General features: G+C 56.6%; 2 protein-coding genes across 2 annotated transcripts in view; one reads left to right on the forward strand and one right to left on the reverse strand.

Moving 5' to 3' along the window:
- Window positions 1-541: 541 nt before the first annotated feature.
- On the forward strand, window positions 542-9,314 carry LOC121852028 (serine/threonine-protein phosphatase 1 regulatory subunit 10-like). The gene is made up of 4 exons (XM_042346135.1): window positions 542-730; window positions 8,477-8,593; window positions 8,948-9,034; window positions 9,152-9,314. The coding sequence occupies exons 2-4, from the start codon at window positions 8,481-8,483 to the stop codon at window positions 9,312-9,314; spliced, it is 363 nt and encodes a 120-aa protein (XP_042202069.1). The 5' UTR covers window positions 542-730; window positions 8,477-8,480.
- Window positions 9,315-9,364: 50 nt separating this feature from the next.
- LOC103173516 (serine/threonine-protein phosphatase 1 regulatory subunit 10-like) overlaps window positions 9,365-15,698 on the reverse strand; it is a 7,244-nt gene continuing 910 nt past the window's right edge. Inside the window, exons 4-11 of the mRNA XM_042346136.1 lie at window positions 13,033-13,084; window positions 12,578-12,661; window positions 12,148-12,348; window positions 11,594-11,699; window positions 10,696-10,805; window positions 10,117-10,217; window positions 9,528-9,672; window positions 9,365-9,390 (exon numbers count right to left, since the gene is read on the reverse strand). Coding sequence (XP_042202070.1) covers window positions 9,365-9,390; window positions 9,528-9,672; window positions 10,117-10,217; window positions 10,696-10,805; window positions 11,594-11,699; window positions 12,148-12,348; window positions 12,578-12,661; window positions 13,033-13,084 — 825 coding nt within the window. The remainder of the gene's footprint in view (window positions 9,391-9,527; window positions 9,673-10,116; window positions 10,218-10,695; window positions 10,806-11,593; window positions 11,700-12,147; window positions 12,349-12,577; window positions 12,662-13,032; window positions 13,085-15,698) is intronic.

The following is a 15,698-nucleotide window of genomic DNA, read 5'->3' on the forward strand; positions in this document are numbered from 1 at the left end:
GAAAAATCGAGATTGCGAGAGAAAAACTCAGAGACAAGCCTGCACCTCAAATCCCTTCTCTATATCTATATATCGATATATATATATTGTTCCTTTTTTTTATGGTTTACGATCATAACGTTTCCTCCCTCCTCCCCCTCTTTACGATTAATTTATTTATTTAATATAACCAGATAAATATATCTATATATATACAAGGAATATTTTTGGAGGGTGATAGAGGTGCGTCTAGAGGAGAGAAAAAAAAAGGAAGGGATGTCAAAAGGATAGGCGAGCGAGAGAAGGGATTAAAAAAGAAACATCCTGCTTCAAATAATACTATACGTATATATATATATATAATTTGCCAAAACATTTAATAACGGTGTGAGAGAGAGAGAGAGAGAAGAGGATTGTGTTTTGCGGAAAGAAAAAAAAAGGAGTGAATTCTTAAGCTATCTTTATCTATATATATATATATAAAAAAAAACGCTCCTTTTTTGGTTTTTTTTTAAAAGGGAAAAAAAATATTTTTTCAAGCCGAGAAGGAGGGCGGGAGGGAGGGAGGGGGGGTGGTGGTGTGCGGTGCGGGTGGGGCAATGACACGAGAATCTCTCTGAACCGAAAAAAAAACAAATCCAGCCCTCACCTACCTACTACCTCCCTCGCAGGCTTTTTGCCCGCACCATTTTGTCTTTTGTGTTTTTCACATAACAAACACAGTGGAGGGGCGTTGAAGGAAAAGTCGATAGTAAGTTTTGCTTTTTAAAGAGCCCAAAAAAAAAACCGTGGGGAGGAGGTTGGGGTGGAGGAGGGTGGGGGGGGGAGCGAGAGAGAAAAGGGGTCTTGATCCTATTTTATTTTGGTGGGGGGGGACGGGGGGGGACTGTTTCGGATCTGAAACCAGAGGAAATGAGCGTCTTAAAACGGCTTTTTTTTCCGGGTGGGCGGGGGAAAAAATTGGGGGGGGGGGAAATTTGTGATTTTCTTTCGCGACTGGGGGGCCGAACGAGCGTCTCCAGTCGCGCTTTTTTTTAAAAGAAAGAAGAGAGAGAGAGGAGAGGAAAAAAAAAGGATGAAATGAGCTTTTTTTTTAAAAAAAAAGGCCTGGATGAGCATTCTGGTGGTAATTTTGAGCAAATCGGCAATATTCTGGCTTTTATCGTGTGTGTGTGTGTGGGGGGGGGTGGGGGATGAGGGGGGGGAAAAAAAACTGGGCAGAGACCAAGATGGCTTTTCAATCATGAGCTCACACACGGAAGCAAAAAAAATAATTCCTCCCAGATAATAAACTGGCCTTGTTCTGCGTGTGTGTGTGTGTGTGTGTGTGTGAGACGGAGACTGGCAGACAAGGGGGAGAGGAACAGGTTAATGTGGGGAGGGAGGGAGGGGCAACTTTATATACCGTGCGAGTGTTGGGACAGATCATCATCATATATATATATATATATATATATAGGTATATCTAATGTGTGTGTGTGTGACCGAGATCTTTATAAATCATGTATGGAGAGACGTATATATTATAAATCTGTGAGTGTGTGTGTGTGAGAGAGATCTTTATGAATCGTGGAAGGGAGAGAGGAAATGTCTGTATAACTGTGTGTGTGTGTGTGTGGGGAGAAAGGTTGTAATGTGTGTGTATGTTTGTATGGGGTTGGGGGGGGGTTTATATAACGTGTGTGTCTGTGTGTGTGAAAGAGAGGTCTATAATGTGTGTATGTGGGGGGGGGGGGGGAGGTCTATGATGTGTGTGTGTATGTATAGCGTGTGTGGGGGGGGGGGGGGGTTGTGGGGAGACGGGTCTGTAGTGCGAGAGAGAAACCGCTATAACGTGGTGGGAGGGGAGCCATGTGGGGGGTGAGGGGGTGGGGGGGGGGGGGTGCAGAGAGAGAGTGCCATATAAATTCGTGTTGGGGAAAGGGATCCTATTACAGCGATGGCGAGGAACGACCGTAGCAATTTATTTGGGGGGGGGTGTGCGATTACATTAAATCTTAATATAAGTTCGTGCTGAGGGGAGAGGGCTTTGTACGGTTGGAGGAGAGGTGTTGGATGGAGAGACGATAGTTTTATCGAGGGTGGGGGGCGGGGGGGGGGGAGAGAGAGATCTGGACAGTAGAGCAGGGAGAGGTGGTAGTATTTTGTTGGGTGGGGTGGGGGGGGGGAGAGCTATTAAATGACAGTGTTAATGAGTGAGGGGAGAGTACACGGGGAGGGAGGGAGGGTGGGTGGGTGGGAGAGGGGCGGGTGGGCGTGTGCAATCTGTAAATAAAGATTGCAGCCCGTCGTGCCCCCCCCTCACCCCCCACCCTCTCTCCCTCTTCCCCTCCCCTCTTTGTGGCTCTCTTTGTCTGCGAAGTAAAATGGCTGCAGTCTTAAAAAAAAGTGCTTCGTAAAATGGCAGCTCTTCATCTGCCGCCCCCACCCCCCCCCCCACCCCGACACTGACTTGACTGACTACAGGTGACACTTAACAGCTCCTCCTCTCTTTTTCTCCCTCCCTCCCTCCCCTGTGTCAGTCATCTCTCGGTGGGGTGGGGGGGGGGCGGGTGTGGTAATTATAGAATTATTATTATAAACGGTCCCCGGACTCTTGAATTATTCGGGTTGCTTTTTTGGGGGGGATTTTAGTTTGCTTTCGGCCCCCTCACCCCCCCCACCCCACATCGTCTGTCTGTCTGTCCGTGCCCACCCCCCCCCCCCCCTCCCTCGCCCCCCATTCTCTTATTACCCACCCTGATTTTCTAGCCCGACTCGTTCTCTGTGATCCAACCCCCCCCCCAACCCCTCTCTCTCTTACCCCGCTCCCCCGTCCCCTCTTGCCAGGCTCCCCCCCCACCCCCCCCCCCCCATTCTCCCCCTCCTTAAACCCTCTTTTAACACCGCCATCACTCCTAGCTTCTCCCCCCCCCCCTTCTTATTCCCCTCCCTCTCACCACCCCCACTCATTTGCTCCCCTCTGATCCTATCCCACCCCCCGCACCCCCCGCCCGCCTTGCCCCATGCCCCCCTTACCCCACGCCCACCCGTGCCCATTCACGTCGCCTCTTTCCCGATTGACCCCCCCCGCGGCCCGCCCACCCCCCCCCAGAGAGGAGGATTTTTTTTTGTGGGTGGAAGCTGTTAACAATTATTTGAATCGCCGACTTGGAATCCAGTCTCGTCCCATCAGATCTCCCGCCCGTTCAGAGCGATCACGATTAACGTGGGTCGGGTGGTGGGGGGGTTTTTTTTTTTTTGGAGGGGAGGTGGGGGGGAAATGGGGTTAAGAGAGGCTGACGGGGGTGCACCCGAATTATTTCGTTGTGATACTTAAATAGTCATCTTTCTCACTTGCCCCCCAACCTCCCTCCGACTCGCATCCCCTTTCCTCTGGGGTGGGGGGGGGGGGGGGGGGGGGGCAACCAGGTTCCCTTGAGCGCCTCTGACAATAATATTCTTGCGTCCGACGTAGCACCTAAGCGCGTGGTGGAGGCGTCCCAACGCGATCCGCGGGATGTATACTGTGAGGCGTAGCGGCCGCGCGTTGCGGTTTTGTGCCTTTTCGTTCACACCGTCAGCACTGTGCTCTTTTCTTTCACTGCGTAGGGGGGGAGAGGGGGGGGGGGGGGTGTCGATTTACCTCGTCCGACTTCCATTTTGGGGGGCGGTGGGTGGGGGGGGATTCATTCTCTCTCTCTTCCCCCCTTCTCCGCGAAGCGTAGCTGCGAAGCTCCACCGAGAACGTCGCCGCAGCGCTTCTCGGAGAGGGGGAGAGAGAGGGGGACTTGTCGCAGCTGCGTAACTTGTTTTTTTTTCGACAGGGAAACGTGCCTTCTCGCGCGGACCTGACTCTCAGCGTCGCGCAGTAGTTGAGTGGTGGGGTGGGGGGTGGGGGGGGTATTTTTTTTTTTTGTCTTCCTTTTTTTTTTACCGCAGGGACGGCCACACTCAACCGGTAAGCAAACCTTTCTGCCGTTAAATCGCGTGTCGCAAAGAGCTCATTGCCGTCTTGAGACCCCGGCGCGTAGATTGCCTTCTCGGCCCCCGGCGGCGGGTCGGACACGCGAAGCAGAGCGCGGGGTAGCGTCCGTTTTATACCGACCGGCCGTTGGCGCCTCCGCAGCCCCCCCCCACCCACCCCACCCCCCCCCCCGCCCGCCCGGCTCATCCCTATCTATCGTCGGCGGTCGGGCCTTCAGCCTCTCTGCCCCCCGTTCGTTGGAACTCCACCCCGCAGTCCCTTCTCCACGCTCCCCCCCCCCCCCCCCCCCATGCCTCCTTCGAGGCCCATCCTCTCTTCGCCCGGGCCCTTCAGTCGCTCTCCTTCCCCCGCCCTCCACCCCTCCAGATCCCAAACAACCCCCCCCCCCCCCCCCGCCGCCCCCAGCTCTGGTCCAAATCCCTGACTGTCCGGCCGGCGCCTTGGGGACGTCCTCCCGATGCGAAAAGCGCTGTGTAGATTCGTTGTGTCCGAGTGGACCTTTCGTCCTGCTCTCTGGCTTGGCTTGGCCTCCATCGCTCAGCTGAACCCCTTTTGAAGGGGGTGCAGACTAGAGGTTCGCTCCCCTTTAGGATTGCTTGGCAGCTCGCAATTACCCCCCACCCCCCCCCCGGCACCCCCACCCCAATATGTAGGCCGCATGGTCCTGGCTGGACAAGCAACAGCGGGCTAGCTGGGCTTCTCTCGATGAGCCAAGCTCTAGCAGTTACTCCCCACGCACAACATACACTCTTCCCCCCCACCGCCGCCTCCCTCTCGCCAACTTGTGCCTACTCCTCTCGGGGGGGGGGGGGTAATGTGTGATTTGGAGACCCTTAAGCCAAGTTGTTTGTCTAGTTTGGGGGGGGGGGGGGGGGGTGTGGGGGATTGCTGTTTACCAGCCCATAGAAAAGCGGTCCAACGGAAGGATGTGGGGAGTGGTCGGCGGGGGGTGGGGGGGGTAAGGAGTTAGGCTTTGTCTCGCTGGGAGGGTCAAGGGGTGGGGGCTTGAAGCAGTTACCAATATTATTTTAGACATCCTATTTGTGTACAGGGAGAGACAGACAGACAGACAGACAGACACAGGTCACGTGTAAGAGCCTTAACACTTAGTACCTTTTGGAAAGCCGCACATTGAAGGAAGCGCTTGGGACTTTGTGAGTATTTGACTGGCAACTCAACACCCAGCGTTCTGAGTCAGTTTTCTCTTCCCTCTCTCACTGTCTCTTTTCTCTCCCACCCCCCCCCGCACCCCACCCACCCACCATTCGCTCTCCAAGCCTGGTCCATCTTGGTCGTAACTTAACAATGATCATTATCCTCGCGTTTGCTATAGCGCCGCCTTATCACGTCGTCGAGACGCCTCGAATATAATCGTAAAGCGCAGTGACCGACTATATATTCTGATTAATACTGTTAATTGCCGAACTTGCGTTCGGAACGAGTTGCAGGGACGCGTTACTCGGTGCGCTCACTCGCGCCCTTCCCCGCACCCCCCCACCCCCTATTATATATCAGTAGTAGTCCTTGCATTTGATCCGGCGCTCTTCACATCAGGAAGATGTCTTCAAAACGCTTGACAGGATTTTACCGCGTAAAGTGTAGTGACTTGTTGGCCTGAGGGGTGGTGAGGGGAGGTCTGACCCCATCAGAGTAATGGCTGTGTGTGTGTGTGTGTGTGTGTGTGTCCACTTTCCAGAAGCCACAGAATGGCCTCTGTGCTCTGAATGACATTAGATTTAAGCAGTTGATCAGTTGGTTCCTCAATGGCCCCGTGTCTCTCCTGTGGGTAAGTTATCTTTCTGAGGGGGGCGGTGGGTGGTGGGGGGGGGGGGGTGTGTGGGCGGTGGTTACATTGGCAGATGTATTAAGAGGCGTAAGTCAATTAAACGGCGACGTTCACGTCGGGAGATGTCCTGAGGCGCCGGACAGTCGAGGATTTGCACCCGAGTTGGGTATCAGAGAGGGGTGGAGGGCAGAAGGACAATCCTTGTGTTCGAAATATCGCCTTATCCGCGTCTTTGAGGGGTGTCTCGAAGCGCTCCACGGGGCGCACCGTAAAAGTGCCGCGACTGTATTTTGCGGGCGACGGGCGCCCGGCGACGTCCCACAAACCGTGGTGCGCTGAGTTATTTTTGGAGGCCTCGTTGCCCCCCGAGGAAGCGATCCGCCAATCGACTTAACAACGGGGTTCCTGCTTACTGCTGTTTTATACAGTGTGATAGGCTTGAATCCGACGGCGGGAGGCGCGTGCGAATACAGTGCGTGACTCTGCGACGCGGGCGAAGGCATTCTCGGAGCTGTGTGTCTCGTCGGTAACGCGTACCAGCCGGTGCGATGAACAAGACGTCTCGGGGGCGCCTCGCGGAGAATACTGCAGAGCGTAGCGACCGTGCTTGTCTGGGTGACCGGTTCTGTCATCCTGTGCGGCGGTGGGCGAGGGGACGCGGGGTGGGGGGGTGGGGGGGGGGAAAGGGGAACGGACGCGTGAGCTGTAACGTTCAGCCCATACCAGGTTTCGAGACGCGTGTGGCATCTCACGCGTGTGCTGCGGTGCCCACACAGCGGGTGCGGTTTGCGCTCTTTGTCGGATGTGTAATCGGATCTGATTGTGAAGAGAGGAGGAGGGAACGCTAGTTAGTTAAACGAGTCTCGGTGTTGTATCGGGGACTGTTCGGGGTCCTGCCCCCTCCTTCGCTCCCCTCTGTGAAGCGAGTCGCGGGATTGTTCACACCCCCCCCCCCCCCCCCCCCCGATGGGTCTCAGTCCCTAAGGGGAGACGGTCGGACGGGCAGCACGATATCGCCGGCTGCTTCCCTCACTGTTACCGAAGCCAAAGTGTTTACGCCGTTAACCGGTACCGATAACCCTAATCCTTGCATTGATGCAGAGCCCTTATTACGTCGTCGACACGTCTCACAGATCTTCACAGGACGCACTGAAGTGCGGTGACTGTGCATTTTGTGGGCGAAACACGGCAGCCGGTTGCGCGCCGGTTGCGCGCAGCGACGACCCAGAAACGGTCGTGGATTTGAGTGACCACATTATTATTGTTTGTGTAGGGATTATAACCCCCCCACCCCCCCCCCCCACCCCCTAGAAAGCGATCCGCTGCCAAGCGGGTTTGCCTTTTGCTGCTCGGTCAACAGATCCGCGCGCGCGCGCGTGTGTGGAGTAAGGAAACCTGTCTAAGGTTTCGCCCCGACCCTCCCGGGCATCGAACCCGGGTCCTCTTGCTTCCGAGGCGAGTGCTCTAACCGCTGAGCTACCGCGGACTCCCGATGCCTGTAAGTCTCCGCCTGACAAGTTGGCGTTGCAGATCCCTGATGGCAATAGGAGGGCAGTGTCAATGGGACTGTAGGACACATCTGTGGCGGCAGCACATCAGTGCCCCCCCCCTCCCTCCCTCACCACAACGCCCCCCCCCCCCCCCCCCCAAACCCATTCGAACCCGGGAATAACCGGCAAACGGGACTGTCTTCGAGCCAAGAATAACTGGGAGACAAACGGCACAAATAAACAGTTCAAAAACCGCTTTGGGACGCGTCCTCCTGACGGCAACGTGAAGGTTGTTGATATGAACCATCCGCTCCGTGCTCATAACATCAGGGCACGCTGGTCGCACACCACACACTCCGTCCCTTGTCGTTGAGCCGACTCGCTGTAGGATCCGGCTGCACATACAGTATAAAGCCCTTTTGTTTGCGGCTGTTGATGTAGACGGAGCAGCAGCGGAGTTAGTTTTGAGTTAGGCCGGTTTGCTCTTGAGCTCTGCGTGCCGGTGAACTTGTAGGAATAAGGCTCGTTGTACTGGAGGTCGGTGTGCGTGCGAGTGAGCGAGCGAGTGAGTGAGTGAGTGGAGTGGGGTACTCAGCATAAGAGTACGCACGGGGGAGCTGAAAGGCTTCCAATAAACCTTTCACCGCGCGCGTTGGGTCGACAAATAACAATAATCCTACTCGCGTTTGCCGCAGTGCCTTGAGCCGTCTCCAAAGCGCTCGGCCGGGATACGCCGTACAATGTATTGACTTAAGCTTTGTGGGTGAAGCGCAGCGGCCAGTTTGCGCCCAGCGGTGTCCCGCGACCGGTCGTGGATCGAGCGACTTAATTCCTTGCGAAGGGGTCATTAGCTCCGGAAAAGCGGTCTGCCAACCGACTAACCAGCGGGTTCCTACTTACTGCTCGGTCAACAGAGGCGCGTGCGTGTGCGTGTGCGCGTGAGGAAGAAGCCCAAACTGTAATAGCTTACAGCAGACACCCCGACTTGGAGTAGGGCCGTGACTTATTGTTGGCTGTCGCGAGACATGGTTGAAAGCCAGACCTGTTCACCTGTTATGAGCTGATTATTTGCCAAATACACCAAAAGGAGTCTTGTTTTTTTTTTGGTCTCCTGTTGGGTCTTGCGGTTCGTTCCGGGGGGGTGGGGAGAGAGAGAGAGAGAGGTTGGACGTGACTTGACCATTTGATGTTATGCTTGTTGGTTTGTACTGACCCCCACCCACCCACCCACTCACCCTTCTCTCCTTTTGTAAGGTGGATGACAATGGGGTCGGGCCCTATAAATCCGAAAGAACTCCTGAAGGGGCTGGATTGCTTTCTCGGGAAAGACGGGGAGATTAAGAGCGAGGAGGACGTCATTCGGATATACAGGTAAACCTTGTGCCCGTCCAACGTGGAACACAGCGTGCGAGTTTGTTCCTCTCCTTCCTTTCTCCCCCTCCCCATCGCCCTGAGCCCCTCTGCCTAATAATTTTCGGAAAAGCAGGGGAGCAGGTCGCGGTCCCTTCGGGGAGAGCGGAGGTGGGATGCCCGGAGTTCTCGGTTGGGTTAGGGGACTCTTTAAGCACAGTGATGGGTCTCCGAGTGTGTCAAGACACCCGGCTGATCAACCAACTGCGTCCCCTGCTCTGCTGCCTGAAGACTTTGTCAAACCTCTCTCTGTCTCTCTCCCTCTCCCTCTCCCTCTTCCGCTCTCACACACATTCTCCCCTTTTTCGTTCGCAGTCTGATGAAGGAATCGAGGAAACTCGTGAGCAGATGCACTTATTTGAACATCATTCTGCAGACCAGATCCGAGGACATCTTGAATCGGTGAGCACATCTCCTCCCTATAGGGGGTCCGGCAGCTCAGTGCTGGTTTGCTCGCACCTGAGCTGACGTCTGACCCCCCCCCCCCTCTTCCCCTTTGTTTCCCCTCTGTCTCCTCAGGTTTATCGCGGTGGGGGGCTATAAGCTGCTAAACAGCTGGCTGGGCTATTCCAAGACCAACAACAACCTCCCTCTGCTCCAGCAAATCCTCCTGGCTCTACAGTTACTGCCTCTCACTGTCGACCACCTCAAGCAGGTAAGCCAAGCTCCCCCCACTCGCTGACCGTCCCGGTCCCTCGCTTCTGTCCGCCTCTCTTTCTCTCCCCACCCCCCTCACCCCAAACTCTGCTCCTCCACAGCTGTCAATACGTACAACACGGCTGTCAGTCAGGGATTAGGGGGGGAGAGAGAGAGAGAGAGGGAGTTGGGGAGAGGGAGAGGAGAGAGAGAGGGAGAGACCCACACACACACACGCGCAGAGCTGACCCCCACTTACCCGTGTCCATGGGCTCAGTGACCTCCTCGAGAGGGACGGGGGTCCCAGGCCCCTCCACCTCCATGGCCTCCTCCATCACCAGCTCGGGGGAGGCTGGCTTCGTGCTGCCCCGCTCCGGGCTGGCCTTCGGGTCAAACGGGTTACCCTGGGGGTTACAGAAAGATTACAGTAAACTACAACGTCACGGAGACTGGGTGGTGGTGGTGGTGGGGGGTGAGCGGAGAGAGAGAGAGAGAGAGAGAGACAGATGGAGAAGGGGAGAGAGAGAGAGAGACACAGAGAGAGAGAGAGAGAGAGAGAGAAACTCGAGGAGGAGGGAGAGGGAGTGAGAGATTGGGGACAAATGCTTAAGAAAGAAAAAAATAATCAGTGAGCGAGAGGAGGCAGACACAGACATGTAGGCACACACACACGCGCACACACACACACGAGCGCACACACACACGAGCGCACACACACACGCGCACACACACACGAGCGCACACACGCGCGCACACTCACACGCGCGCACACACACACGCGCGCACACACACACGAGCGCACCACACACACGCGCACACACACACGCGCACACACACCGCGCTCTCACCTTGTTGCTGGTGGGGGAGGTGACCTTCTTTTTCTTCTTGATCTTGGAGCCGTGGACAGGAGCCGAGTTCAGAGCCTCCAGGAAACCCGTGCTCTCGATCGCTGCGGGAAACAGGGGGGGAGGGGGGGGGGGCAGAGTCAGAGGGGATCCGAGCTAAGTGGTGAGGGGTGGGGGGAGTGAGAGGGAGGGAGCGCGGCGAGAGCGAAAGGGGAGGGGGGGCGAGGGAGGCCTGAGAGGAGCGAGGGGGGGTGGGGGTAGCCCAGGGTCCAGGGCAGTGCGGCAGAGAATCCTAGCGACAGGAGGGGGGGGGGGGGGGTGTCTCACCCCAACAAGGACATTGTCAGCCATCGCACCCGTGTGGTGTAGGGCAGGCATCCGTTTGCAGGGACGAGGCTGTGGGCAGATCACACACAGTCACTACAGCTCACAGCGAAGGCCCGCAAAGCGCTTTGAGACGTCCTCCCGATGTGCTTAGGGTACCAGATCGGAGGAGGAGGAGGAGGAGGAGGAAGCAGTGACTTGTAGTGCAGTGACCTGTACTGGGGTGTTGGGGGTGGGGGTGGGGGAGGAGAGACTCACGTTGCGGGGGGATGAGCTTGACTTTGATCTCCTTGGTCGAGTTAGGCGTCATGTTCAAGGGTTTGTATTTCTTCTCCACCGGTGCCAGAGAAAGAGAGTTTGCCATCGGGCTGTGGGGGGAAGAGAGGAAAGACGGACAGAGAGAGAGAGAAAGAGAGGGGGTGAGAGAGAGAGAGAGAGAGAGAGAAAGAGAGGGGGTGAGAGAGAGAGAGAGAGAGGGCGAAAGAAAACACAATTATATTAGTCAGACTTCACTCTATCTGTCAGCCTGGCGAGGGCTGGAGTGATGGGGTACGGGGTTAGTGTGTGCGATGGGAAGCCAATGGAGCCTGGAGAGGGCTGGGGTGATGGGGTACGGAGGTTAGTGTGTGTGAGGGGGAGCCAGTGGAGTCTGGCGAGGGCTGGGGTGATGGGGTACGGAGGTTAGTGTGTGTGAGGGGGAGCCTGGTGACACAGGGCTGGGGTGATGGAGGTTAGTGTGTGTGAGGGGGAGCCAGTGGAGCCTGGAGAGGGCTGGGGTGATGGGGTACGGAGGTTAGTGTGTGTGAGGGGGAGCCAGTGGAGCCTGGCGAGGGCTGGGGTGATGGGGGACGGGGTTTAGTGTGTGTGAGGGGGAGCCAGTGGAGCCTGGAGAGGGCTGGGGTGATGGGGTTAGTGTGTGTGAGGGGGAGCCAGTGGAGCCTGGAGAGGGCTGGAGTGATGGGGGTTAGTGTGTGTGAGGGGGAGCCAGTGGAGCCTGGAGAGGGCTGGAGTGATGGGGGTTAGTGTGTGTGAGGGGGAGCCAGTGGAGTCTGGTGACACAGGGCTGGGGTGATGGGGGGACGGGGTTTAGTGTGTGTGAGGGGGAGCCAGTGAGTCTGGTGACACAGGGCTGGGGTGGGTCGGGAGCTGAGTTTACCTCTGTCTCTTTACGGGCATCAGTTTGATGTTGTACTTGTCAGAGATCACGGGAGCAGGAAGCAGCTTTTTGGGCAGAATAGGTGTGGGCGTGTCCATCTCCAGGCCTGGGGGAGAGAGAGGGGGGGAGAGAGGGGGGGAAGAGAGAGGGGGGGGGGGACACAGTCAGTCACAAGGCAGGTCACAGTCAGTCACTAGGCAACGAGGTAAAACGGAAACAGCTTCTCTGATCTCTCTCACCCTCCGTGCCCCCTCCATCTCTCCCCTACACCCCCGATCCTCTCCCCCCACTCCACCCCCACCCCTCTCCCCTCCACCCCCTCCAACCTATTCCCTCCACCCATCACGATGAGAATAATAACAACCCTTGCATCCGACGCAGAGAGAGAGAGAGAGAGAGAGAGGGGGGAGGAGAAAAACTCGCACCTCTTGTCGAACAGCACCGCGGCGGGAGATCTTTTAACAGCCCTCCCAACCGCGCACACACACACGCCACAAACGCACACTCCCGCGCGCGGGCGCGCGCGCACGCACGCGCCACCTTCTCACACGCACCTGTAGACCTGAACTTGGCGTGGCTGGGGGCTGTCGTCCTTTGGGATTTGGGTTTCTCCCGTTTCTTCTCGAGAACATCCTCCAGTTTGGGCTCCGGCCGCAAGTCACACTTTGGCTCTGGGACTCTCTCGGACACGGGGGCTCGGACTTTCCCCTCCTCCTTTCTCTCCTCTTTCCTTCTCTTCTTCTCCACCGGCTTCTCTGTGATGCGAGAGAGGGGGAGAGAGAGAGAGAGAGAGAGAGAGTCAGATCTGGGCTGTCTTTGTTTGTTTGGCCATCCGGGTGTCTTGACACACACACGGAAACCCGTCACCGCGATCAGCCAATTGCCCACAGCAGTGTCCCACAAACAGTCGTGGATTGAGTGACAATGTCTTTATTTTGAGGGACTGTAACCCCCGGAAATAACCCCCACCCCATCACAACGTACCTGGAGGGACACCGGCACCGGTGCTCTGAGAGCGAATCACTGTCATCCAGTGGTTCACTAAGACGTGAGCGAGTTTCCTCAGCCCTGAGAGAGAGAGAGAGGAGAGAGAGAGAGAGAGAGAGAGTGTGAGGCTAAACCCAACTCTGTTACACAGAGGGACAAACATACACACAATTTTTGTAACGTGAGAAATAAAGGTGAGGTCAGAACCGCACTGCAAAGTGCTTCTCGTTTTTTTTCTCTCCCCCCTGTGAAGTGCAGTGACTGTGCGATTGGTGGGTGGCGATGGCCCCGCCAACAGGCGTACAGTGAACAACCAATTTTGTCTTGGGGAGGGGGAACAGGCGTCAGGATGCACAGTAATGATTCCGTGAGCTGAGGATTCCCTTTTGGCCTTTCCCCCCCCCACCCCCCCCCCCCACACGCAGACCACAGACAGCGAACGGCAGTCGTACCTTCGTCATCGCAGGTCTTACTCAGTTGCTTGACGATCTTCGCCGTGTTGTTCTGTAACGGGAGCCGGGGAGACACAGTGAGGACAGCGGCAACACGTGACATTTACGCAGAGCCTTGCACGCCCAGTGCGCTGGACAGTCAGGGATTTGGACCCGAGCTGGGGGGTTGGGATCAGGAGGTGGGGGGGGGGGGGGTGGGGTTGGGGCTAGGAGGATGACTGAAGGCCTAACCACCAGTGGTGGGTGGGTGAGGCGGGGGGCGTGAAGCAGGCCGGACAGGGTGGAGGTCACAGAGGGAGGAAGGAGGGAGAACGGACACTGGCTGGTGTCGGGGGGGGGGTCTCCTCTCCTTCAAGGACCCGACTCAAGACCCTCCTCTCCCACCATCCACGCCTTCGGTCACCCCTCCCGCCCCCAACCACCGCAGCAAATTACATTTAATGTCAGGAGGACGTCGCAAGGGCTGAAAGGGGTGGCGGGGGAGTGGGGGGAGTGGGGAATGTGGTGGGGGGAGATGGTGGGGGGTCAGCGTGTCACTCTGTCTCTCGTGTGGTTCAGTGTTTCAGAGAAGACGGCGTCGGAGGCGAGGGAGGAGAGCAGCCCTTGGCCCTGAGCAACTGCTGGGGGTGTGCGAGACTCTGACACAAGGCAAAGGTACCTCCCTCACTCCCCCCTCACTCCCCTCTCCTCCCTTACGCTCTCTTTCTCTTGCTCTCTCCCTTGTTTTCTCTCTCTCACGTTCTCTCTCTCTCTCTCTCTCTCTCTCTGGCCAGTTGACCTGAGCAGTTGGAGAGAGAAGATGGAGCGAGCCGCGGGGAGAGAGGGTCTGACGGACGAGGAGGAGGAAGAGGGGGATGACGAAGAGGCGGCGGTGGTGGTGGAGCATCAGACGGACACAGCCCTGGGGCCGAGCGAGGCGGGTCAGGAGCTATACAAGGACGGAATCCTCACCCTGGGCTGTGTAGGTGTGTGTCTGTGTGTGTGTGGGTCTGTGTGTGTGTGTGTCTGTGTGTGTGTGTGTATCTGTGTGTGTGTGTGTGTGGGTCTGTGTGTGTGTGGGTCTGTGTGTGTGTGGGTCTGTGTGTGTGTCTGTATATGTTTCTGCGTGTGTATCTGTGTCTCTGTTTCTGTGTGTGTGTGTCTGTGTGTGTCTCTGTGTGTCTGGGCGTGTGTGTGTCTCTCTGTGTGTCTCTGTGTGTGTGTGTGTGTCTGTCTGTGGTGGGGGGAGCAGACTGAGACCTCCCATGACTGAGCCGCCTCTCTCCCCCCACCCCCAGGGTTCCCCAACGTGGGCAAGTCCTCGCTAATTAACGGGCTGGTGGGCCGCAAGGTGGTGAGCGTGTCCCGGACCCCCGGACACACCAAGTACTTCCAGACGTACTTCCTGACGCCCACCGTCAAACTGTGTGACTGCCCCGGTCTCGCCTTCCCCTCTCTAGTCAACCGTCAACAGCAGGTCAGCCAGTCAGCAGGGTGTCACACACGCCACACACACGTAGACACACATACATATTAGACACACACGCCACACACATAGAGACACACACACACCACAAACACGTAGAGACACACACACACACACACACCTCACACACACAGACACACACACACACACCATACACATAGAGACGCACACCACCCACACACAGAGACACACACACCACACACACACACAGAGACACACACACCACACACATAGAGACACACACACACCACAAACACATAGAGACGCACACACACACACACACCTCACACACACAGACACACACCATACACATAGAGACGCACACCACCCACACACAGAGACACACACACCACACACACACACAGAGACACACACCACACGTAGACAGACACACACACACACACAGCAAAGGGTGTCCAATCGAGACCGCGCTCAACTGGTCTGTACCTCAAACCATTTCACATCCTCCCTCCCTCCCTCCCTCCCTCCCTCCGTCTCCCTTCCCACTTGCAGATTCTGTCTGGCATTTACCCGATTGCTCAGCTGCAGGAGCCCTACAGCTCTGTGGGGTACCTGGCGACGAGGATCCCTATTCCGGCGCTGCTCAACCTCTCAAACCCCAACGCCTCATCCGGGCAACCGCAAGCAGAGCAGCCGTGGACAGCCTGGGACATCTGCGAAGGTAACGGGGACAACAGTAAGGCAGAAGGTCGGTGGGGGGAGCGATCTGATTGAGGTATTTAAGATGATAAAGGGATTGGATCGGGTAGAGAGAGAGAGAGAGAGAGAGAGAGAAGCTGTTTCCTCTGGTGGTGGACGGAGGGCTTTCAAAACAAGGGGGGCATCGACTTAAAATTAGACCCCGGCCGTTTCAGGGTGAAATCCGGGAACATTTTTTCACTCAAGGTGGGGAGGGGGGGGGTTAGGAATCTGGAATTCTCACCCCCCCCCACCCCCCCCCAAAAGGGGCCGTGGACACCTTCCAGAGTGAGGTTGACGAGAGCTTCGGTCGGTCGGTCGAGGTATCGAGGGACGTGGGGGAGAAAGCAGGAAATTGGAATTGATGGGATGAGTTGAGCTGCGCGATCAGCCGGAGTCCAATTAAGTGGCAGAACAGGCTCGAAGGGCTGAATGGCCTCCTGTTCCGATGTTCCTAAGAACAACAGCGCACGGCGGGAGGAATTATTGTTACTCTCTCTCT

Source organism: Callorhinchus milii, unplaced genomic scaffold (assembly GCF_018977255.1).
Source record: "Callorhinchus milii isolate IMCB2004 unplaced genomic scaffold, IMCB_Cmil_1.0 Scaffold331, whole genome shotgun sequence".
NCBI lineage: Eukaryota > Metazoa > Chordata > Chondrichthyes > Chimaeriformes > Callorhinchidae > Callorhinchus > Callorhinchus milii.